General features: G+C 41.2%; 1 protein-coding gene and 1 long non-coding RNA gene across 4 annotated transcripts in view; one reads left to right on the forward strand and one right to left on the reverse strand.

Annotated features, from left to right (window-relative positions):
- DCLK1 (doublecortin like kinase 1) overlaps window positions 1–6,847 on the reverse strand; it is a 265,632-nt gene extending 258,785 nt beyond the window's left edge. For all 3 annotated transcript variants that reach the window (XM_064173100.1, XM_064173107.1, XM_064173125.1), the window contains exons 1-2: window positions 6,774–6,847; window positions 2,748–3,137 (exon numbers count right to left, since the gene is read on the reverse strand). In XM_064173100.1, the coding sequence (XP_064029170.1) occupies window positions 2,748–3,123 (376 nt within the window). In that variant the 5' untranslated portion in view covers window positions 3,124–3,137; window positions 6,774–6,847. The remainder of the gene's footprint in view (window positions 1–2,747; window positions 3,138–6,773) is intronic.
- Window positions 6,848–7,004: 157 nt separating this feature from the next.
- Window positions 7,005–10,567, forward strand: LOC135191126 (uncharacterized). The gene is made up of 2 exons (XR_010308732.1): window positions 7,005–7,344; window positions 9,731–10,567. It is a non-coding gene; the product is annotated as an uncharacterized LOC135191126 (long non-coding RNA).
- The last annotated feature ends 14,556 nt before the right edge of the window (window positions 10,568–25,123 follow it).

A 25,123-nucleotide genomic window follows, 5' to 3' on the forward strand; every position in this document is an offset into this window, starting at 1 on the left:
ATAACCACCTTGCAGTTTTATACAAATAGACAGAAGCCATTTCTCAGGTGGAAAAAAGATGTAGCTCTCTGCTTGCACACAAAGACTGACTTCGGTAAATTCCACAGAATCACAAAATGTCAGAGGCTGGGAGGGACCTCAAGAGACCATCTAGTCCAGCCCCATCAAATCAGGATTACTTACACCAGATCACACAAGAACACATCCAGGTGGGTTCTGAACATCTCTAGAAAGGGGGACTACACAATCTGGAAAGCCTGTCCCAGTGTTCTGTCACCCTCACAGTGAAAAAAATTCCTCCTCATGTTTAAATGAAACTTCCTATGGGCACAAGAAAATAACACTGTCCAACTTGAACCTTACATGGGAAGGGATGATGTGTTCATTGAAAATGTAAGGAATAAAGTCCCACAGAACTAAAAGAAGCCACAAAGCCCTTCTTTAAAATAAACTTATGCTCTTGTACAGTCACTTATTTTGACTTAATGATTTACTTCTCTGGGATGCCAAAATAAACCAGTCTTTTAGGTTGTTGAATTTATTTCTTTCTTTTCAAAAGCAGATTCTGGCTGGCAACAAAAGACTGTGAAAATCAACACTAACATCAGTGGTACTCACTTCATGATGAACATAACCAAATAAGCACAACTATTTATACCACTACTGAGAACAAAATGCACAAACACTGTTAAACAGATGTTGATTAATATTGGTATTTCCTCCCAGAAATTGATTTTCTCCACCAATTAAATACTGTCCTGACAAATATAGTTCTAACTCTGTCCTGGAATTCATTACATTGATCAGTTTCCTTTCCATTTCACTAAACCTATGTTCCTCACCCTCAAACCCCTTACTTCAATCCCACCACTTCACGTTTCTTTCTTAAGCATCTTCCTGTTATCTCCTAATCTCCTTTTAAAGCAAAGATGATTTTCAAGAATATGTTCTTCTCAAAACTTCTGCCTAAAGAGCTTCCTCTGCTATGATACCTGAAGTAGACAATTTGATGGTGGCTGAGCACCTGCTATGCAAAGATGTGCTACTCTTTCAGGAACCTCTTTTGTCATTGGCCTTTACTACTTCTCTCTCCACATTAGGCACCTTCCAATTCTCTCATCCTGATACTGCAAGTTCTCTCCCTCGGTGTTAAAAAAAAAATCATTAAAAATTTAGCAGTCTCTGTTAGAACTCTAAATTGGCTGTCCAGTGATTATAGATCCAAGTTTTACAGGTTTGTCCATGTCATAGTGTGGCCAGAGACATGACAGAAGCAATGATGAAAAAATATTGTTCCACATTTATTTTCTGTGAGCACAGTCAAGAACCTGCATTTAGACCTTACAGACTAAAAATAACCTTGGTTATGTCCCTATGCTAGTTAATGCTTTGATATCCTATGCATTCTGATGCTTTTTACTAGGAGCTATTGCTTACACACAAAAAGAAAACCACTCTACGTTGGAAAAGCTTCTTTAGCAATTTGCAAAACTTGTTAACCATCTTGTTAATAACCTAGGCCTAATATTCAAGCTGATTAAGGTTGTCAGCTTATTTGCCAACAAAACTATCACTGAAAGACTGATAAATTCAATGCCAATGGGCAAATTAGTAACTGGCATCTCTGATGTCTGACAGTAACCAAGATGCATCGATACTGACCAAATCATAAGTACACTGCAGGTACAAGCCAATAATAGACTGCAGAAAACAAAGAAGATTCTACAGTATGCCCCAGCTGAACCATACCTACAACACTGCTCTTTTAACACGTTGCCTACATTTACACAATGCCGTAAGAGGTATTTCACTTAAGACATATCTACTTGTAGGGAAGAGTTGGAGCTCCTCACTAAGTACAGATTTAACAAAAAGCAAACAAAACAAATCCAAAACAAACAAACAAAAAACCCAACACCAAACCCCACAAAACTCCACATCCATCAAGAACTGAATTTAACATAGGTTTCATAAGGTCCATAGACCAGCAGGTCCAGAGGACAGCATCAAGACTGGTGAAGGGACTGAAGGGAATGTCTTACAAGGAGAGTCTGAAGAAGCTGGGGTTGTTTAGTCTGTTAAAGAGAAGACTCAGGGGGAACCTCATCACACTCTACAACTACTCAAAGGAAAGTTGTAGAAAGGTGGGGGTTGGGCTCTTCTCCCTGGCAACATGTGACAAGATGGATGAAACTACACCAGAGGAGGTTTAGGTTGGATGTCAAGAAGTACTTTCTCACGGAAAGAGTAATTAGACACTAGAATGGACTGCACAGGGAAGTGGTGGAGTCACCATATCTGGAGGTGTTTAAGGGAACATTCGATGTGGCACTTAGTGACATGGTCTAGTCCATGTGGTGGTGTTGGGTTATAAGCTGGACTTGATGATCTCAGAGATCTATTCCAGCCCCAATAATTCTGTGATTCTGTGACCTTGTCAAGTTTAAATGACAGGCATTTTAAATATGCAAGTCCAAAGAAGCAGATGTGATCTTCAAGATCTAGGACTATCAACACTAGGTGAACAGAAAAAGGAAAGGTCAGACACTTTTAATGAGAGGGAAATAAGTAGCAAAGTAAGAGCATTTCATGATGCAATTTAAGATGTTCACAATTCTAGCTATACCATTGAAGATCCTTTCTTCATCAGTAGAAAAATAATACCATTACAAATTTGCAGAAGACTTAACAGATTAGACAAAAAATGACACAAACACAACTTTACACTTTCAAATCTTACTGCTGACCTTCTACTAGCTGGTCCAAGGAGGAAATCTTCTTTGAACCATCGATCGTGTAGATTGTTCTCACTCCCTGGGGCAGATTCACATTGTCAGAGAGAGTTCGGGTCAGATCAGCCAGGAGAGCTTCAAAAGATCTAAAGCGGTCAGGAGAAATGGCATAGACAATCCCTTTGAAATACCGGTCTCCATTACGATAAAAACGAACTTTCTTGGCTTTCTTCTCAGAACTCAGGGTCTGTAGAGTACGGGTTCGGTAAAAGCTGCAGTGGGCACTGTGGGTAGGGCTGGGCAAACCATTTACCCGGGACCCTCTGCCATATCGCTGTGCTTTATCACGCTCATCAAAATGTTCCAGCTCCATATCTCTCCCAAAAGACATCTCTGAAGATCAACCTATGGGATACACAAGACAAAAAGTTTAAGCAACTTACATATTTTAAGGGAGTTTACTTTGAGACTCCACATTCTATACATGCCACTTAAAAAGGATTACTTTCCAGGTTGAGAAAAAGGACTGAATGGAACCATGCTACTACATTCACAGGTTTATTTTACAGCTAGCCCTCGTCATGTCACAAAACCTAGTTTATGAGTTAAGCTTTTATACACCACAGAAATGTCACTCATGAAACCAACTGCTAACAATATCAAACATTAAAAAGCTCAAATTCAGTAACAACTCTGACAATGAGGTGACAAAGTTGAGCCACTGGGAAAAAAAGAACAGACGCATCAACTTTCTACTTTTTCTCATGTTATATTCAAGTGCTATTTGAGTCCAGTCTACCTTCTAGACAACTCATTCCCACTATAGTGTTTGTTCCAACCATGATCTCAAGAGGTATCATTGGTGACTAGCTGCCTTTCTGAAATAAGTAAGCAATTAAGAACTCATCAGAGAAATACATGTTGCAGGCTGGCATTGTGAATCAGGACTACTACTTAGTGGTTCAAGCCCCACTGTCCAAAAGTTTCTGCGTATTCCAACTATTGGTTTCCCTACAATCTAAGCTTTGTAGTGAACTACTTCAGCCATCCTTGTGCAAACACTTTGCATACTCTGAATAAAGTGCTCAAGTATCATGAAATTAAAAAAAGATTAGAGTGACACAGGAAATTAGTAGTCTTTCAATGAGCAAGGTACTTGTGATGGTTTGGCTGTTACCCACCCCCCACACTTAAGAAAATCACCCAGACTAGACTCAGCTGAGCTGGAAACTGAATGAAGCCTTGTATTTACAGCTTAGCAGAATATACAAGCAAGTATTCACAATATATAGAGTTATATACAGAAATATACAAGTTGAAAAGGTAATACAGAAACACAGTACCCCTTCCAGAAACCCCAGTCCCCAGGAGGAGCTCCCAACCACCCTTCCACCTCCTTTCCACCTCTCTACCGTATCCCAGATTTTGCCTTACGTTCAAGGTTAGTTTGGAGAATCTGCCAGGGGGGTTAGGAAGCAAAAGGATTAGTTACACAGATGGCAGGTTAGAGAGAGAGAAGGGAGGCAGCCAAAACCAGAGAGCAACTCTGTTATCTGTGTTTGTGTTCTTGGTTTTACACACCTCAGCAAGCCTATAAGTGAAGTAGACATCACTATTGTTTTCTTTTCACAGCCTATAATCTAATTCCTCTCACTAAAATATCCCAGCTAGGCTCAAACTAGCACACTACTTCAGTGCTCTGTAACACTTGCAAGATGCAATATTAATATCCTAGGTCTAATAGTCAAATTCATTAAGTCTGGCTGCTTCTTTTGCCTACAACACTATCACTGAATGAGCGATGAACTCAGCATCTATGGGCAATTTTGCAATTTGTGTGTTTGACAGCAACAAAAATCCAGCAGCTCTGACAAGTGAACAGCTGTTCAATATAGTTCACATAACTAGAAGTTCACATGTTGTGAAATGAAATCATGAAGGTGAATACTTCCATTCCTTTAAATGACCAACACAAGACAAAATACCACATACTGCACACAAAAAAAAAGGAAAATAAAAAAGAAAAAAAAAATCAAATGTTCCAAAGAGCATTAGGTTGAAAACACACTTTTTATTTAGTTGCCACCTACATTTGCAGTTGTCTATGGAAGAGTAAAGCACAGTAAGTTTATTATAGAAGTGATACACAGACCTTATTTAGAAATGGTCTCTTTTATTGATTTCCAATAAAAAGGAAAAAATAGCAAGCATGTGCTTAGTTTCAACTACTCATAACTGTACAACCAGTAAGGAAAAAAAAAGAAAAAAAATATATTCAGACCAACTGTAATATTGTAGCAGGAAATACAGAAAGCCTTACTTGTGCTCTTTATCTTACAGAAGTTTGGGTTAAACCAGTGATTAAACAGTTGGACCCCAATGCTGCAAAGCTGCAGAGAGCTGCGCTCAGCAACTTCTCAGAGCAGTTCATGGAGCAGAACATGCACCTAAGGGTCAACAAGCACAAGTCTGGGGTCTTGGTGGAAATTAGTTACCTTGGTTTGGTTACAGCTCACAACTTATTTTGTTATATTGGCACAGGAGCATGTGTTTATATAAATTATATATATATATATGCAAGATTTTTCTTTGCAAACACCTTAAGGCTATCTAACATATATAGCACAGTATACGTGTGTATATACACATGTAAAAGAAAAAGGCTAATCCTCCTCAATATACATCCCCACATATACTCCAGTGAAAAGAGCCAGAACATTTGCTATGAAATTTCAGTGACACTTCTCTTTTGGTTAAATGCAAAACATCACTCGATGGTCAGTTTAGCTTGAAGACTACACTAATGTTTCCATGTTGAAAACTAAAATAGTTATTCTAGAAGTTTCACTTCGTTTTTAATTTCAATAGGCACATGCTATTCAAGCAATCTCAGAATTCACAATTCAGAAATCATCTCAAAAGCAATGCCTATGCCAAAAAAAAAAAAATTCTTTTTCTTTAGGTCTGCTGTTTCATTTGCTCAAACTATCCCAAACACATACCAAAAAAAAAAAAAAAAGGTCAGTTTGCATGAAGATATATTTTTAAAGGTATTTTAATCTTTAGCGATTTTGGCTGGGGGAGGAAGAAGTGAGTCACTGCCCTTTCTTCCGAACACTTATGCTTTAATCAATAATGGCTGTAATTCCCAATTACGCCCCTTAGAAGAGAGCTCCCTTTGAACACCACAGTCCTGATACTTACAGTAAAACGTGTTCAATCCGCAAGGTCACAGCAGACAAAGAAATCCTAAATAATTTGATCTGACCATATGTTTCTGTGTGCCTCTGCATATATAAACGCATATTCAGATACACACGGATATCAGAAAAATGAAAGGACACACCCCTGGAAAGCCACCATCCCTAGCACTTCACACTCTACACATCTGCGGAAAGAATTACTTACAATGCAGGTGTGGAGAGCAATTACATAAAACAATCATGTATTCTGATTTAGAAAACCACCACGCAGCGATGTGACTGGAACACAGCGATGATCATTCAGGCACTAAGCAGCAGTGTGACTACCAAGTCATTAAGGAGGGGGAAACGCGGGTACATGCTGCAGCAGCTTCAGGCAAAAAAAACCCACGTTTATTCTGCTGAGGTGGATGAAACGTGTTCGTATGGATGTGGCTGGAGGTGGAATCCAACACCTGAGCCCCGCTGCAAGCTTGGCAGCGCAGCGTGAACCGCACGGCGACAAAACCGAGACGTGCTCGCCTCCGGGAGCAGGGGAGAAGCACCTACTCCGCTTCCCGGGGCTGTCAGGGAACGGCCAGCTGCTCCGCGGAGGCAGCCCGCTGCAGGGACAGACGACGGCGGCGCCCGACAGTAGCCGGGCACAGGCATCGGCATACGCCGCCTGAGGCCGGCGGAGCCTCCCGGGGAAGGCGTTGCGGCGCTCGGCAGAGGCCGCCGCCCCACACAATGGGCACAGGTGCACCGCGCCGCGGCAAACGCCCAGCGGCCGCGCCCCGAAAACGCTGCAGCCCCAGCGCAGGAGTCGGGGAGGGATGATCGTGGTGTGAGGGCTTACCTGTTCTCCGCAGCCTGGCGAGCACCTTCTTCTTCAGACTTCCCGGCGGGCGCGGAGGGAAGACGACAACTCGAAATGGGAATCGGCCAAAGAGTAAAGGCTTCCCCCCTCCCCCCCCGGCGACCACCCGGCTTTACTCGCAGTAGTTGCCGCAGAAAGCGGCTCCGATGCCTTTGTTACGCCTCCCCTGGCTGGAGCGCGCTGCTGGGGAGCCCAGGCTGCAGCTGCTTCGCCTTTCTTCAGCTGCTGCCGATTGCAGTGATTTGCATTAGCCCGGCCCTCATTGAAATGCGGCTCTTCACACCAGCCTCTCTCTGGCACTCTCTCCAGAGGGCGGCGCCGCCACCGCCGCTCTCCCTCTTTCAGTGTCTCCCTTTGCGGTCTCACTCTTCCGTCGGCGCCGCGGGGTGACCGCCAGAGTCGCCGGCGGCAGAGCCCTTCCCGCGGGGCAGTGGGTGCGAGGGGAGTTCGCTACCTGCCTGCCTGCACACCCCGCCAGCCCCAGGATTGGGGGTGCGGTGGGTAGATTGCGCTGAGCCGTTGGTTGCACTCGCAGTGGGCTCCTTCTGAGGTAATTGCTGGTCACACCGTGGGACTCTGCGTGCCCGCGGCCGCCCGCTGCCCCAGGATGCTTCGGCCCGTCACACGTACCCGATAGGGGTACGATGGAAGGCAACTGCCTGCCCTTCAAGGCTCTGGTCTGGCGTCCCGAAAAACGCCTCTAGAAGTTTGGTGTTTCTTTACCAGATGTCTTTCTTGGTATTTCTAAGAGGTCTGTCTGGACCTGAAGTACTGAAAGCCCACCCACCCCCCAGAGAGCCCAGACACGGCCAGGGCATCAAAGGTGTGATCGACGTGGAATTTAGATACTAAAACTGAAGCCAAGCTTAAGCACATCGCTGTTACAGCTGACCTTGGAAGTGACTAACCTCCATAGGTGCTACAGGTTTTGTGCTTAAAATTCCCAGAAGATATATCTGCCAAAAGGCATCTCAGGTTTCATCTAACTTGCTTGTTTTGTGCCTTAGCCCCTCAGATATTGGAGCACATTTTTTAAGTCAACCTCCACACAAAATTTCAGGCACAACTCATGGTTTCATCTCAATGGCTTGGTAATCTCAGTGATTAAAACATTCTGAAGGGGAGGCACCTGGTTTGCTTTTCTTTGTGCAACAAAGACTTCACATCTCTCCTTGTCGAGTAAACAGCCCACAGTCCAGAGGGACGTGGAAGGGAAGAAAACACTGTCCCTTCTGTTGAAGCTCTTCTACTTTGTACTCTGAAAGAATTAAAAATGCATTAGATCAGAGAGGGAATTAGTCTGTAACCTCATGGTTACGACACTTGGTTGGGAAGGACAAAAGATGGCTTTGTGTGTCTTTATTATGGACCATTTATGCATTTTATATCCATAAATCCAGAAACAATCAGTGGAGCATGGACTTAAGCCTGGGATGTGCTGCTCCCACTGATAGACCTTTAATAAGAAAGAGGCTTAACCTGTCTGAAGGCAAGCCAAGCCTTCAGTCTACAAAAACTGTAAGAGGCTCAAAAGAAGGGGACAGACCACCCCTCTTCTTTTCTGTCCACAGATAGGAGACAGGAGATTCCCTAAAGGTAAAAAATTAATTGTTGCCATGTCTTCACTGATGTGGAGTACCTCTTTAATCACTAAAGTATAAAGTAGAGACAAAAGTATTCTGGCTGTACTTGTTTCCTTAGTTTTTGAAAGAGAATCAAGCACACAAAACCCTCAGGAAAACTCTGCTCAAATGAATAATAGCGCTAAAATACCTGAACACCAAAGTGATTCAGAATTCAATGTACAACTCCATCCTTAGCATGCTCCTACCACCTAGCTTAGTATTTGTGGATTTTGTTCTAAGGCTCTAAATTCTCCCTCACTCCATTCCCTTCCCCCATCATCCCCACCATGGTTAATGAGATGCTGAGGCACTTTAGTAAAGATTGTCGGTTTTCATGTAGAGGTTCCTAAATACTGAACACCTCCACTTCACCTGCTATATTGCTTTCTTGGTCTGTTGCCTTTGAAAATCTCTTGGTCTGTATTTAGACGTAACAGATACAATGATATGAGTAAGCCTGAAGAGAATGGGAAGTAATTTGAAAGAATCCTGGTAACCTTGCAATAAAATGTTGTTCTTTAAACCATTTCTTTTGTAGGTCAACAATCAAATAAAATATTCATAGCAGTATTAAATGATGAGAAAAAGCAGGAGGTTGTCAAGATTAGCGGTGGAAAAGACTGTTGTAGTCGTGACAAAGGATTGTTCTTTAACGTTCTTCAGTGTTGTTTTGTCCAGTTCATTTTAAATTTCTCAGGTAACGGAGCTTCTGCTTCACAAAGGAGACACCTCCTTGGTGGAATTCTTCCAATTATAAGAATTTTTTTCTGGCTAATGGAACTTTCTTATGTTTCAGCTCATTACTTTAACTGTAGTGCCTGTGTTCACCTACATAATTTATTTCTCCCATTGGTGTTTACATCTCTCTGACATGTATTATTTACATGTAGCCTAAGTGTGCAAAATATTTCACAGATGTTCAAGAAAGATCTTTGCTCTGGTTATATTAATAAAAAAAAAAAGGGGGGGGGGGGAAAGGAGAAAAGAAAAAATACTATATAAACCAATAGTAAAGTATTAACCCAATAGGAAAATCTATTTTAAAACACATTATGTTGTTCATTTACATTTTTGTGTTCAACACAAGATCGTAAGTCCGTTTGCCTTTGTCATGCATACTTGCTATGCTTTTCTTTTTGAAGCGCTTTTAAAAGTGCTTCTCATCTACCTTTTTCTTGTGTTTGTCCTCTAAAACAACATAATTCTAAATAGAAACAAAGCTCGCATAAATTGTTTCAACGGTTGCATAGTTGTCCTGTTAAAAGAGTATACTATTTTGCTAACGTGAAGTTGTCTTTCTTTGTTGGACAGCCTTTGGAATACTGCGTGTTTCCTGAGCCCTCTGTAACACATCTTTATAAACCACAATGCAGTCACTTCTTAATCCCACTTCGGATGAAGTAACTTGGACTTCTCATCTTTGTTATTGCTGATCAAGTTTTTCAGATCTAACAGTATTCCAACAGTGCTTTTCTGAAGACTGCTAATTTTTATCAACCTTTGACAAAAGTGTACAGTAGAACTGGATACAGTTATGTCACCACCCAACACTCTCAGACTGTAAGACTGCCTTGAAACATTGTTCTGGGAACTTCTCTTTAGTTGGCTAACCACTGTGACCCCTAAATCCTTTTCAGAGTCACCACTTTCCAGGACACAGTCTCCAATCTTCTAAACGTGACCTACATTCTTTGTTCCTGATGAATGACCTTCCATTCAGCTGTCTCAAAAAGCATGTTCAAATGGTCTTGGCTTACTAAAGGATGTCAATTTCCCTGCAGAAAAACTGTTTTTTGTTGCATTATTTAGTACTTTATGCATTTTGTGTCATCTTCAGATTTTATCATTAATGCTGTTATGTATTTCTTTACACCACTCATAAATTTATGCAGTAGCAGAGGACAGCATTTTCTAAAATGTGGGCCTCAATCCCCCAAGGTAGCAGCGTCAAGGGTGTTTTTAGAGCTCATTCCACATTGTGTCAGAGAGGCAGTCATCTCTCAGAATGCCAGACCAGGCCAAGGGAACTAGCTGGTCATATATGTCTGTCTCAGCAAACAGCCCGTGCCAGCTCCCAGCAGGGATCTAAGCAACTGGAGCTGCACCAGCCAGCTGGGCACTGCAGAGGCATGGAGTGGTATGGCAGAGTCCTGGCACTGGATGCCACAAACACGTCAGAAAAACTTCCTTATGAAAAAGAAGAGAACTCTCTGAATTCCTCATGAGTTACTCGAGGGATACTGAGTACCTGTTTATAGTTACTTTTGGAGATCTGTCATTTAGCTGGTTTTTAATTAAGTATTATGTGTTACATTGATTTTGTCTAACACTAATCACTTAATTAGATTGATGTGCCAATATATGTCTGTTGTTTTACAGAAGCATATGTCGATGCAAACCATCTTTATTAATCATATTTGGCAATCTCACCCAGAAATGTACCCAATTTGATATGCTTGTTGGCACTAACACAGTAATTTCCTCTATTGATTACATCATAGAACCATAGGATTATAGGGGTTGGAATGGACCTCTGGAGATCACTGAGTTCAACCTCCCTGCCAAAGCAGGATCACCTAGGGCAGGTCACACAGGAATGCATGCAGGCAGATCTTGGAAGTCTCTAGAGAAGAAAACTTAGCAATCTCTCTGGGCAGCCTGCTTGAGGGTTCCAGGACCCTGACACCAAAGAAGTTTCTTCTCATCTTGAACTAGAACTTCCTGATTTCCAGTCTGTGCCTGTTGTTCATTGTCCTATCACTGGGCACCACTGAAAAGAGACTGGCACCTTCATCTTGGCACCCACCAAGGGCCTTCAGTTATTTTACCTGCTACTGATTCTGGCATAGAAAGATTCATATAATGAAAGTCATTTTAATTTGTGTGTATGTGTGTGTTGTCCAAACCCTAGTGAAATCCTGGCTTTAGGTTTTTAATACTTCTTCAATGTTCTTTGATTTCTTAAATAGCAACAGTAAGTGTTCAGGTAGACCAATAATAAATTCTTCTTAAACTGCCTGTGTATTAAATATCGTTTGCATATTATTTTAGGCAAAAGTATATGGCATTCATGTCAGGTGTAGGACTGCATTTTGAGAAGTATTAATTGAATACTTGTTTCTGTTCTACAATGTTATTGGAAATTCCAACTAATTGTTTCTAATGACAGAACTGTGGTTTTGCTATTATTCTTTCCACAGTGACATTATATTCCATTCCTCTTTGTAGTATTTCTAGCTATAAGATTTTATACTGATTATTTCAAATATATATGTGGTTTTGATATTTCACTTGTTCAAGCTTACAAAAATGAGTAAATAAAATGTTTTTGCTGTATTATCTTTCTTTATGTCCCTTCAGTGAGGGTATTTCTAAGAAAAGACAATGTAATCTCTAACTGTACGCTACATAACTGCAGATTTGTTTAATGTGGTTTAATTATTCACAGTTATAGACTCTTTTTTATCTTATTTGCCAAAACTGACATCTTCCAAAAATTAATCCTTTTAAAAACAGTGAGCCCACACTGGATGGAACATGTCTTATGTTTGTGCTAGTTTGAAGCTAGCTAGAATGTTTTGGTGAGAAGAATTAGATTAGAGGCTGTGAAAAGGAAATGATGCTGATGTCTACTTCACTCATAGGCTTGCTGAGATGTATAGGAACAAGAACATAAATATAGACAGCAGAGTCACTCTCTGGGCTTTGTGGGTTGCACCTCTCTCTCTAACCTAACCTGCCGTCTGTGTGACTAATCCATCTGCTTCCTAACCCCCCTGGCTGACCCTCCATACTACCTTAAATATAAGGCAAGATCTAGGGTAAGGTAGAAGGGTGGGAGGAAGGTGGAAAGGTGGTTGAGAGCCCCTCCTGGGGACTCAGGTTTCTGGGAGGGGTGTTGTGTTTCTGTATTACCTTTTAACTTGTGTATTTCTGTATATATTGTAAATATCTGCTTGTATATTGTGCTAAGCTGTAAATAGAAAGCTTCATTCAATTTCCAGAGCCACTGACTGTAGTCTGGGTCATTTTCCAAAGTGTGTGGGGGTGGGTAAAACTCAAACCATCACAATGTTGGAAAATTATATTATTTCACTCTTTGAAACTCCATGGATATTTTAACTACAAATTACCTCCATCATGCTTTGTCATACTTACATTTTCCATTTTTTTCTTTGTTTTGGATATTGAAAATAGTTTTCTTTCAGATACTATTATTTCAAATATTACTAAGGACATGTGTAAGAGCTGTTTGTCTGATTTGATTTGCTTGCCCATATGTGTTAACAAATTGAAGGTAAAACTTTGCCATTTGGCATAATCAGTTGAAATGGACTATTTGAGTAGCAGGCCAAATCCTACCTGTGAAACAATTCCATCCATCTCCAAAATATACTCCATTGTATAGCAAGATCTGCAAACACTGTTAGTATAGTCTTTCTCTTTTCCAGGTTGCCAAGAAGCTCAACTAGAATAATTTTGAAGTGCCAGATGTGATTTTTTGCTAGTCCTTCACTCAAACTAATTGAAGTGAATTGGTATTCTGCTAACCTTTGGCAGAAGCATTTGAAATTATTTGGAATATGTATGTTCACAATGACCTCAGCCCAGTTTCAGCAGCATTCATGTGCTCTAAGCTGAGGACTTGGGGACTGTCTGTTGTGAAGGGGTTTGTCTGGGTTTTGGGGGAATGAAATATGAGGCTGAATTTAAAAGGGTTTAAATAATTTAATATTACATAGACAAGGAATTCCCCCCTTCCCCAAACTATATACAGCTACCCCACACACGTTCTTTGTATGCGGTTAGGAAAATATATTACAGAATGTCTATGTACAGCAAAATTGGGAATTTAGCAGAGGTTTGAAAGGATTTAGGTAGAGAGTCTGTAGCATGAAAGTGCCACTGGTAAAATTACCGAGAGTCTATGCTGGCTTAAATCAAGTTTGCTCAGTTACTCACTGGCTGGAGTCAGTTCCGATGATCCCAAATATGTGCGGCAAAGCCACATTGTTAACCCTCATGAGTTTGAATAGTTCAGTCCAGGGACTATTGGGGCGCGCTGTCTGGAGCTTCCACGGGCACGATCAAGCTGGGAACAGCAGGCTGGGGCGACGGCTGGCCAGGAGCGCCTTGGTCAGTTCCCTGGGCTGGCACCATGGGCTGGAATCGTGCAGCAGCGGTGGTCCCCAAAAGCGGCAAAGTGGCTAGGAGCAATGGGTGGTAGAGGAGAGGAGAGGAGAGAGGGGTGGCAGGAGCACTGAATTGTCCCTTTTATGAGGTATGACCCCGAAATTGATGGTCCTTGGCCACAGTTCTGTCCAATAAGGGTCTGGCAGCAGGCCAAAACATACCAAATAAGGTGAAATCCACGTGTCCGCAAATATGGAGAGGGGTCAGGCAGATTCCCACCCTAGGTGCGTGAGCTTACGTAACATGTTTACTTCAACCTTCAAGCTGGCAACCCAGAGTCGAAGGCACCAATCCTATTGTGCTCCTTTGTCCCCCTGTTGTGGAGGGGATTTCTCTATTCCTCCTCTGTTAGGGGGAGGTGAGAAATTAATTTGAGGTGGTTTTGATTTTTTATAAAATTATTTATTAAAAATTAATATTTACAAATTTGTACCACCCCCAACCACTATGAAATCCAGGGTTCGTTTGCATGTTTATGAAAACAGCTTGGGATATATTTACAGGGATTGATTATTAAATGGAAATATCAAATTATCAACAATTATAGACAGAGAGAAATTCCCTTAGGCTTAATGCCTCTTAACCACTCTAATGTCTGCCCAGTAGGGGCTGAAACTGTGTGTGCTCTAAAGGTAGAGATAACTTATATTACAAAGGAATTGAAGCTTACTTAGGTGTTGCTCTTAGGTATTAATCATTAATCCCCCTCCCAGGATTCTGTCTCAGCGTGTGCCTCAGTATTGGGGTCTTGGTGAAGCTGATATCTGTCCCGGCTTGCAGGGAAATGAGTGTTCCCAGTCTCTGGGGTAAATAGGGTTTCTCTAACCTTCTCTCCTGGAGTGAAGTAGTCTCTGCCTTGGAGCTGTTGCTTCTTCTGGATGCTGTGTCCAGGGATGATCAGCTGGCAGGTTTTCCCTGGTGCAGGAGAAGGATTTGTCCGTGTAGCTTCTGACATGGTCTCACAGCTAGCAGGCTGTGTTCATAGGTTTGCAGACAGTCTGAGGGTCTGTTGGGCTCTGGGTCTTTCCAGAGTTACAGAATAGCTGGCAAGCAGAGTCTATGCCGTGCTGCAGGGAGACGATCTCCATAGATAATTGCAAGGCAGCAAGCCAGTATGTATGGCTGCTCTTGAGCTTAAGCAGGGGGCTCTCAGCTCCCCATATATGTATGGAGTGCAGGTGTGCATGCGCTCTGCTTCTCAAAGGGCTCGCAGACAGCTTAACTGCGCCTTCAGATCGATGCATGAGGTCTGAGCCTCTGTAATGCTTGCAAGTGAGTAAGGCCTGATCCTGTGTCTAGGCCATGCAAGCAGGTCAGGGCAGCAGGGTGCTGCTGTGGATCAGAGCTGAGTCTGAATGCTTTAAGCTTCTGAACTGGTAAACAGTCTGGACCATCTGACCACGTGGTGCTGCTGTGCACCCCTCTTTATAGACTCTGGGCCGAGATTCGTGGCTCGTTGGACATCTAAAATGACCAATCAGGTTGGCCGTAAGCCAAACCTTACCCCAATAGGCAGTAGAGACATGCCTGGACCCTCCCAATAGGGGATTACCTGCCTGGACCTCAGGGGTACACGGGCTGGGCGTGTGTGTGTTACACAATTTGTTTGCTGCCTCGTGAGTCCTGGCAGAAGAACATGTCCAGGCATGTAGAGGCATAGAGAAGCCTCAGTTTTGGGGCTGCTGCCCCTCCACCACACCCCCTTAACTTGTTTTCCCCAAATTTGGGCAAGGTAACACCTTTCGGGGGGACAACATGTCCGGGCATGAATAGATTTGTAAACACGGCCATTTGGGGCCTGTGCAACCCTCCACCATGCTGTCTTTCCCATTTTGAGAGAATATGAATGCAGATGCACAAATCGTACACTTTTTTTTTTTAATGACTTAAGAACAATGTATGTGATAGTTTCATCTACCAGTGTTTTAAATGCAAGTTAGGGGAGCTAGAGTTTGGTCACTATTTTTACAAACATTATTTTTAAAAGGGCCTGCTTCCCAAAAGAATTTGGAGGATGAAATTCTGCACCAACTGTTGGCACTTTTGAAGTAAATCTCCAAATATTTGGTTGTTGGTTTTTTTTTTACCATGCAAGTCCTGTCAGTCAGAAGAGAGTTAGAACATCACAGTAGCTGAGGCAGGATCTTGTGAGGAGAGGTAAAGAGAGACTCTAGCTCATTCTCAGGACAGTAATCAGCCAATGTGTCCCAAATCGGTGACCTGGGAGGTGTCACATTTTTCGTGTATGGTAGTAGTGTTTTCACCTTCTAGAAGCCATTTTTTGTGATGCACTGGCAAAATCAGCTTGTCAAGCAGTGTCTTTGAGGTTCCAGAGCTCCCTTTGCAACCAGAAGCAGATCCTTTGGGCAGCATATATATTTCCTGAATGAGGATTTGAATGCCATCCTCTCCCACAGTTCATTTGCAGGCTAGAAGTGTAAGATACTGGCTGTTATTTTGGCTAGACTACCACTACTCTGCTCATGCAGGTTGTGTGCTGTGAAGGGATCCTGTTCTACTACTAATGTGGTCCAAAAAGGTTCCTTTACTGTGGTCCTTCCACTTGACCACCCTATGGCTAAGCAAATGACCAGGTAGAATTGATTTCATGACATTTAATTGAAGATTTATCTGCATTATGGCTGAAAGTCCAATTCTCTTTAATTTGTAGGAGATTCATCTCCAAACTATCACAGTAATCTTAAAGAGTTCAGCCTGACTGTCTAATGTCATTACTGTACACATAGATAGTAATTACTCTTTTAAGCTTCTGAGAAGCAAATAATTTTACCTATAATTTTATCCTTATCTGTAATTATGGGGTTATTTTATCTTTAGCTTTAATTACAAGGTTATGACCTGGTGACCAATTACAGAGACACGGTGGGACAGCTCACATGACTGGAATATGGTCAAGGATAGCTATGTCCTTTTCAGGAAAGACATGTCAACAAGGCAAGGTGCTGGAGTTGCTCTTTATGTGATGGAGCAACTGGAATATCTTGAGTTCTGTTCAGGGGTGTATGAGCGGTGATTTGAGAGCTTGTGGGTGCAAATTAAGGGACAGACTAGCGTAGGTGATACAGTTGTGAATGCCTATTATAGGCTTGCTGATCAGGATCAGGAAGGTGATGAAGCCTACAGGCAGCTAACAGCAACCTTGCAATCACAGCCCCTGGTTCTCATAGGGGATTTTAACTACCCAGACATTTGCTGGAAGGGTTACTCAGCCAGCCATGGTCCAGGAGGTTCCTCCAGTGCATTGATGATAACTTCTTGATGCGAATGTTGGAGGAGCCAACTAGGAAGGGAGCACTGCTGGATCTTAACCTCATCCACAAAGAGGGTCTGGTTGAAGCAGTGGAGGTTGAGGGCAGCCTTGGCTTTAGCAGTCATGAAGTGGTGGATCTCAAGATCTTGTCTGGCAGGAACAGGTATCAAGCAGGACTACAATCCTGGATTTTGGCAGAGCCACCTTTGGCCGTTTCAAGCAACTGTTGCATGAAATCTCATGGGACAAGACAGTAGAAGGCAAAAGGGCCCATGATAGTTGGTTAACATTTAAGGACCTCTTCTTCCAAGATCAAGATCAGTGCATCCTAGCAAGTAGGAAATCAAGAAAGGGAGCCAGGAGACCTGCATGGTTAAGTAAGGAACTGCTAAGCAAACTTAAGTGGAAGAAGAGAGTCTACAGATCATGGAAGGAGGGACTGGCCACCTGGGAGGAGTATAGAACTGTTTTCAGAGGATGTAGAGGGGCAACTAGGAAGACTAAGGCCTCATTGGAACTCAACCTTCCAAGGGAGGTCAAGGACAACAGAAAGGGCTTCTTCAAATACATTGCCAGAAAAGCTAATGTTAGTGGCAATGGAGGCTCTCTGCTGAATTAACAGGGTGCCTGGTGACAGAGGGCACAAAGAAGGCAGAATTACCGAATGCCTTCATTGTCTCTGTCTATACTGCTATTCAATATCTTTACTGGTGATCTGGGAAAGGAGATTGAATCCAGCATCAGTAAGTCTGCAGGTGACACCAAGCTAGGAGCAGGTGAGGATCTGTTGGAGGGTAGGAGAGCCCTGCAGAGAGATCTTGACAGGCTGGATAGATGGGCAGAGGCCAATGGGATGAGATTTAAGAAGGCCAAGTGCAGGGTTCTGCACTTTGGCCACAACAACCCCAAGCAGTGCTACAGGCTGGGGACAGAGTGGCTGGAGAGCAGCCAGGAAGAAAGGGACCTGGAAGTACTGGTAGATAGTAAGCTGAAGATGAGGCAGCAGTGTGCCCAGGTGGCCAAGAGAGCCAATGGCCTCAGGAAGAGTGTGGCCAGTAGGACGAAGGAGGTTATTCTTCCCCTGTACTCAGCACTGGTCAGGCCACACCTTGAGTACTGTGTCCAGTTCTGGGCTCCTCAATTCAAGAGAGATGTTGAGATACTGGAACATGTCCAGAGAAGGGCAACAAAGCTGGTGAGGGGCCTGAAACACAAATCCTATGAGGAGAGGCTGAGGGAGCTGGGGTTGTGTAGCCTGGAGAAGAGGAGGCTCAGGGGTGACCTCATTGTTCCCTTCCAGCCCCTGACATTCTGTGATTCTGTGATTTTATCCTTATCTATAAGGTCTAGAGATGTACTCATTAATAATACCTCTGCTGATAATTGAGATATTCTTAGCTATTGTAAGCTTGTGCACTGCTGTAAGCTTCATCAGATAAGACAGACAAAATAATCAGAGTGTCATGAGCGTCGTGTTAACTCAGAACACGTGAATATCAATCCTAAACACCTTTTTGCTGAAGACAAATGAAGGTAAAGTTTTATGTCTAATAGAGTGAGTGTTTTAATTAACAGTTACACTATAAGAGTATTGTGACTCCTGTGGTAACATGGCTCAAGGTAAAATCAGATCAAAGTATAATACTCCCAGTCATGACAGATTGTGTCAGAGACGCACAGATAACTGAAAGACTACACACAAAGTGGAAAAAAAAAAAGGTAGAGACTGTCTTTGAGATAAATTAAACAGCTGGTAAATTGAAGAGGTAAATATAAATGTCTTTTCTCTTCCCCCACTTCCAAAACCAAACCAAAACCCCAAACAAAAAAATGAAAAACCTGCAGATTTGAAATGCCTAAAACTGGACTTAGACTTTAGAAACTTTAAATAGAAAACCAAAATCTGCCCAACACCCTACCTTTGTGGACAGTTCCAGATACCTCTAGTTTTACTGCAGTAAAGTAGAATTACTCCAAATTTCATTAAAAACTTGATCATGAAAGCTCTTCAACTAGTCTGACAATGAGCTATAATGATTCAAAATGCTGCTGCTTATCATTATCATTACTTCTTAGAAAAGAAAGGGGAAAAAGCTCTGGGCTGGACTAAACAGATATTTTCCGATAGTTTAAAACTCTATGGATGGTCAGCTCAGTCCTTTGATAAAACATTGCTACCTATAAAGTAACTATGGTTTTGTGGGGGGACTCAGACCTAGAAGGGAGTAAGGTAGATGGCAGTTTGCATCACCAGATAACCCTCTTTCTGCTTTTCCATGTGGCAGCATTTTGAAAGCTCAGGTGCAGTCAATGTGGAATATATTCACATAGAGTGCTAAACATGAGTTTTGATAAGAAGAGCTTGCTACCTTTGATAGCCAGAAAGAACTCAAACACAGATCATAAGATTACATCCAAACAATTGTTTATGGGAAGCAGAGTAGTATTAAGCAATTTAAGCCACATCTAAGGATGGTTACAAAGCAAAAACTAATTTGCCATGAAAGTGGAATTCAGCCTGTCCTGTTTCGAAGAACTAATTAGTTTTGTTTTAGTATAAGAAAGTTTACTGTGACAAATCCCTTGAAAATGTGTGAAGGGCTCTTTTACATAAACAGAATTACACCTCTTTATAGTTTTGAAACAAAAGACATTAAATTTTGCATGGTTGAAGTTTGTGAAGCTTCAGTAAAGCAAGTCCATGTGGAAAAAGAGCATTTTTAAAGCTTAATTAATGTACGATATTGCAGTAGATAGTGACATTAAAATGTCTCTTTTCTTTCTTTCTTTTTGGATGGTGTAGGCCTAGGGGAAATTGCCTCCAAACAATTCCTATTGTTTTGTTTTCTCATGTTAACTTTATATCAGGATTATTACATTTAGAATTATCTAAACAACAGAAAGCCCACTTGTCAGTTCCAAAAATGGCTAGAAATATTTTATCCTCATTGTGGAAAGAATCAGATATTAAGTAGGCATGTAGTGATACCATGGACCCAGAAGCTAGTTTCAACTATATTTCAAACCTGTTAATTACACAGTTATCAGAGAAGATGAAGATCTTTTCTGTTATTTCATGCATCGTTTCTTTACAAGTATTTGTAATTTCTTGATTAGATTTCCTTTGTCAGAGAGGTTTCACAGTGATGTCAGTATTTGCTGTCTAGTGTGATGATAACATCTCACTTTTCTAAGTGGTAAGATATTTTAGAGGTTGAAGAGTGACCTAGGTCATGATTTCAGGGAAAGTTTTAGCTAAGTATTTTTTTTGGTCACTACAAAGTCTGAGTTTATTTATACTCTGTGGAATTTCGCAGTTCTCTTGTCTGTCTACCAGCTTCAGAGCTGAAGTACTCTATCATCTGTGAGTTAGCCAAAAGGTTAGATGAATTTGAGTATCTCTGGGACTCTATATCCAGTAGGCTGTCATGTGTCACACAGTAAAAAGGATCCTGCCTCTCCTTTTTACCTGTATCTCATGCATTCATGCAGCACTTTGCTTTCCTGCTCTGTCGTGTTCCTCAGATGATATACTAACTGCAGTTCCTTTCCTCCTCTCAATCACATGCTATAAAGTGCCAGACACATCCCACACCATACACCAATCTGTAGTGCTCTCTCATGCACAGAAGATAATTAAGGAACATACAAAGATGTCAATCCTTGTTAAAAACAAAGTATGGTTTACTTTGAAGGCAAAATAAAGCTTTTAGAAAGAATTATTTAAAAGCAGTCTAAAGCTGTGTTTATTCTACTTTAAGACCTAGAATTTTTGATGGTCGTCCATAAAGCTACATTTCTACCCAAATATCCCAGAAATGTTGACTGTGTCTCATTTTTGCTCTTGCAAATCTGCTCTTGCCTGTGTCTTACAGGTTCCTTTTTTACCCTGCTATCATTCCTTCAGCTTGTGTTCTCAAGATGTGGCCCTTCTAGTCTTGTCTGCTCAATAAGTCTTCAGGACCTATGGCTCTAGTCATTGACCCTTAACAGCTCACATGTTTGCTGGCACAGATATATTGAGATTTCCTTTTCTGCTTTCTTGCTCTGGCAGGCTGCTGCCAGATCACTCCTAATCTAGTAAGGATCCCATTAACCAACACACATAATGTCTCTCAGAACAGCACTAAATTTGACATGGCCATTAAAAACTATTGCTAGGGATTCATCTCATAGACTTGCTACTATTCTGCTGCCTACAAAACAAAAGACCACCACACTACTTTAATTATGCCAAATAATTATGAGTTGCAGTTAGAGGCTCTTAAGATACATTTACTACAGAAACTAAGGGGAGCATATGAAAGGGGGAGGGAATTAAAATGAAGTTGCTAATAAAGCTGAGATTTCCCTTACTATGCACGTTACCATGTCAACCTGAGTTATGCAGCATCACATTTGAGATCTATTCAAGACCCCTTCAAAAGCTTAACAACTAACCAGCATGTTATAGATGGATTTTTCAGCTGATTTTGGCATATTTTGCATGATAAATGCTACTTAACCACATTTTTTTTCTGGTTTAATATCAAATGCAACGGAACAAATGTTTAATTATATCCATGCAGATGGTTTATTATGTAAGAGATAATTACTTGTCCCACTTTGAAAGTACTAAACCATGCAGAAAACATGAGGCTCAATCATTATAAGATGGCAAGTAACTTCATATAAATTATTATTTCTTGCACATAGACAAAAACATGCAACATCAGAATCCAGTGCATGTATTAGCTTCAGATGGTTTAAACGGTGATTCTTTAAAGTTAGCATGTGATTATTTCCTCTGTTTCAAACTTCCTCCTTAAACTCAGCACAGCTTTCTGCTGCTGTCTGTCAGCAGTCAAAAGCCTTTTGCTGAAAACTGAAGCAATGCAAAAATTGTCAGCTGATCTTTCAAAAAATCCCTTTTCTTTATTCTTAAGAACTTACATATGATGATCTTTAGCATTACTAGTTTCCTATTTAAGATATCTTGCATATGGACAGCATTAGTTCCAGTTTCAGTATCGCAGATTTGAGGGTTGGATAAGCTGGCACAGAACAAAAGTTGGTAGATAGCAGCTACTGAGGAACTATAACAATTTTTACCTGTTTCCCATATTAATTGAGCTATTTAGCAGGTTTTGAGAAAGAAAAGGTGCAAAAAATATCACTCAAAAGCAAACCAATAGCATTGGGCAGGAATTATTTAAATTTGTATTCTTAGTAAAGAATCTAGAGTTATGTGCTTGCTCTTTTGTAAAACACTGACTCCAACCTGCAAAAGGGAATAAATACAGAAGAACTGATAAATCCATTGCATAATATCAGGATAATCAGTCAGGTGAAAGTCACTGGTAATGTAAAAGTGATTTGAGAGAGAGGATGCAGAAAATTCCCTCACACTTAAGAGATGCTGCAATGATTGTTCCCAGGGCACCAAAATGAATGGAATTGAGATGGTAGCACATCTTGCATGTGTTGATTCTTTGCTGTCAAGTAGTGAATGAAATTCTTAACCTTTCTTCAGCATAGACACAAATATTCTTTATCTCTATGCAGCAGTCTAATTTCATACAATTTTAAGGAATTCAGCATCCTGATCTCTCTCCTCTTGGCCAGTTTTATTAGTTTCCAGCAGTTGCAATGATCAGGAGGCAACTGATGGATCTGGCTTGCTCACCAAAGGCAGCAAGCTGGCTGCAATCCTGAAGAGAGTCTGAAGAGCCTCTAGGGCAGGATGGATGGTCCCTACCTCAGCAATGCCAAAACCACATTGAAAGTTCAGCCAGTGAAATGTAGATGCTCAGATTGCCAGTATTTGCCTCATACTTCAGAAGAGCTAATTTTGCATTGAGCCTAACTGAATTTTCTGAGTTTCATATCCTCAGAAAAAGCTAAACCAGTGTAAAGAAGTCTTGGCATATATCTGCCAGGCACATCCATTTATGCAATGCCTGCATGTTCCTTGGGCAGCTCAGTATATTCCCAAAACATCTATAATCTTGGCAGGAAAACTCTCTTATGTTACTGCATGTTCCAGAATGAAAGCGGGTCTAGAGAATAATCAGCACTCTCCTCTGGCTAGCTGAAGTTATTTTTACAGGCAGATAGCAAACAGTGGACATCTCATCTTAGGAGATATCCATAGGGTTTTTTTGTCTTCTATTTTCTCCTCTTTCCACTGACAAAAGTAAGTAGGGAGCCAGAAGGAAGTGGAAGGAAAGGGCAAAAGTGAATCAGAAAAAAAAAATCAGAACAACAATTATATTTTGGCTGTGTGAATAGTTTTTAAAATGTTCCTATGGCAAAATATGTGCTTTTGACAAGCTTAGGAGATAAAACAATAGCTAGAAGCTGATACTTTTATTTTACAACAAAGCCAAACTAAGGCTGAACTCCATAGTAAGATCAAGTTCAAGAAGAACAGAGAACTTCTTGAAATTGTCCAGTGCAGAGTCACAAAAAAAAAAAAAAAAAAAAAAAAAAAAAAAAAAAAAAAATTAAGGGAATGTAAAAACTTCCTTACAAGGAGAGACTGAGGATGCTGGGGCTCTTTAGCTTGGAGAGGAGGAGCCTAAGAGGTGACCTCATCAATGTTTATAAATATGTGAAAGGTGAGTACCAAGAGGATGGAGCCAGGCTCTTCTTGGTGATGCCCCATGGCAGGACAAGGGGCGCTGTGTGGAAGCTGAGACATAGGAAGCTCCATGGAAACAGGAGAAAGAATTTTGTCACTGTGAAGGTGACAGAACACTGGAACAAGCTGGCCAAGGGGGTTCTGGAGTCTTCTTTTCTGGAGATATTCAAGAACTGCCTGCATGCATTCCTGTGTGACCTGGTATAGGTGATCCTGCTCTGGCAGGGCTGTTGGACTGGATGATCTTTTGAGGTCCCTTCTAGCCCCTAACATTCTGTGATTCTGTGATGAATACTTAAACATCTGAGATTTAATGCATTTTTTTCCTTTCTCATTAAACAGGGATTTCTTCATTGTTGCTGGACATACATAGCGAGTCCTTCAACTTCCCCACTGCCACACTGTATAGTGCAAACCTGGAGGAATTGCTCTAGATTCATTGGCATCTGTCTATGTAAGAAGCCATGAGAACTGCAGGAAGCAACACAGTAGTAGTGATTTTTCTGAACTCCCTACAGAGTTTGTGGCATTCATACTTGTTCATTCTCAAACTAGAGACACAAAGCTTCTGGGTGAGAAAGTAGAAAAAAAGAACAAATCTGTGTGAAGAAGAGGAAAGAAGATAAAGATAGCCCTTTAATATGTATGCTGCATGCTATAGTACTACGACTGTCTGATGATAATATATGTCTAAAAAGTCACTATTTTTTTTCAGTGGCAATATATACTCTCATATTTCTCTGCTATTATTTATCTGGCAAGATAAAATGAAAATTGTTATTACAAGTTTCAAAGAGCACAAACTACTTCTGATGCTTGGTCAGGCCCACTTATATTTCACAGTGTGCTGACTTGAAACAGTAAGGTGCAGCATGTCTTCCAAGCTCTAAGCAGAGCAAATCCATCTGATGATACTCTAAACAAAATTGGTATATGATTTTTTTATTATAAGACAATATAACTTAAAATAGTCCCTATTCTTTCTTAGGCACATAAGGAGCTCTAGCTCAGAAGCAGGATCTCACAGAACAAAATAAACAGGTGTATTCCTGAGTATAAGAAAACTTAGGAAGTGTATGTGCTGAAAGTTGAAGGATTGCATATCTACATCAAAGAATGATTGCTGTGTGGGAGCTAAGAGGAAGAAACAGGCTGCTGTATTGGAAACTGAGGGGGAGAATGGTTACATAAAGATGAAAGACAAGAAACTGCCTACAAGACACATATAAGAAGATATACTTTGGTGAGGATCAGTGATAATGAGAGACAAACAGGAAAAGAAAAGGCTATATACATACACCCATGTACGCACATCAGATGCTGCAAAGTAGACAAGGGAGGCTAAATGGGTTTTCTACAGATCCTCTTATGTTGTATATTCTAGCCTCTGCGTCCTCTTTTTCTCCTGCATTTCTTATGTATCATTGCTTTCAATTTTTGTCTTGTATCAAAAATGGACTAACAGGTAGGAAAACAAACTGCATTGTTGGTAAAAATATGAGAAATACATAGCAGGATTCTTAAAGGGAATTTAGCCTATCCTAAGCAACCATAAATCTCTCAGAGAATTAGAATTAATCCTGTAACATATATAACATATCTGCTCTTTGGGAGGTAC

This window comes from Pogoniulus pusillus, chromosome 3 (genome assembly GCF_015220805.1).
Source record: "Pogoniulus pusillus isolate bPogPus1 chromosome 3, bPogPus1.pri, whole genome shotgun sequence".
In the NCBI taxonomy this organism is placed as follows: Eukaryota; Metazoa; Chordata; class Aves; order Piciformes; family Lybiidae; genus Pogoniulus; species Pogoniulus pusillus.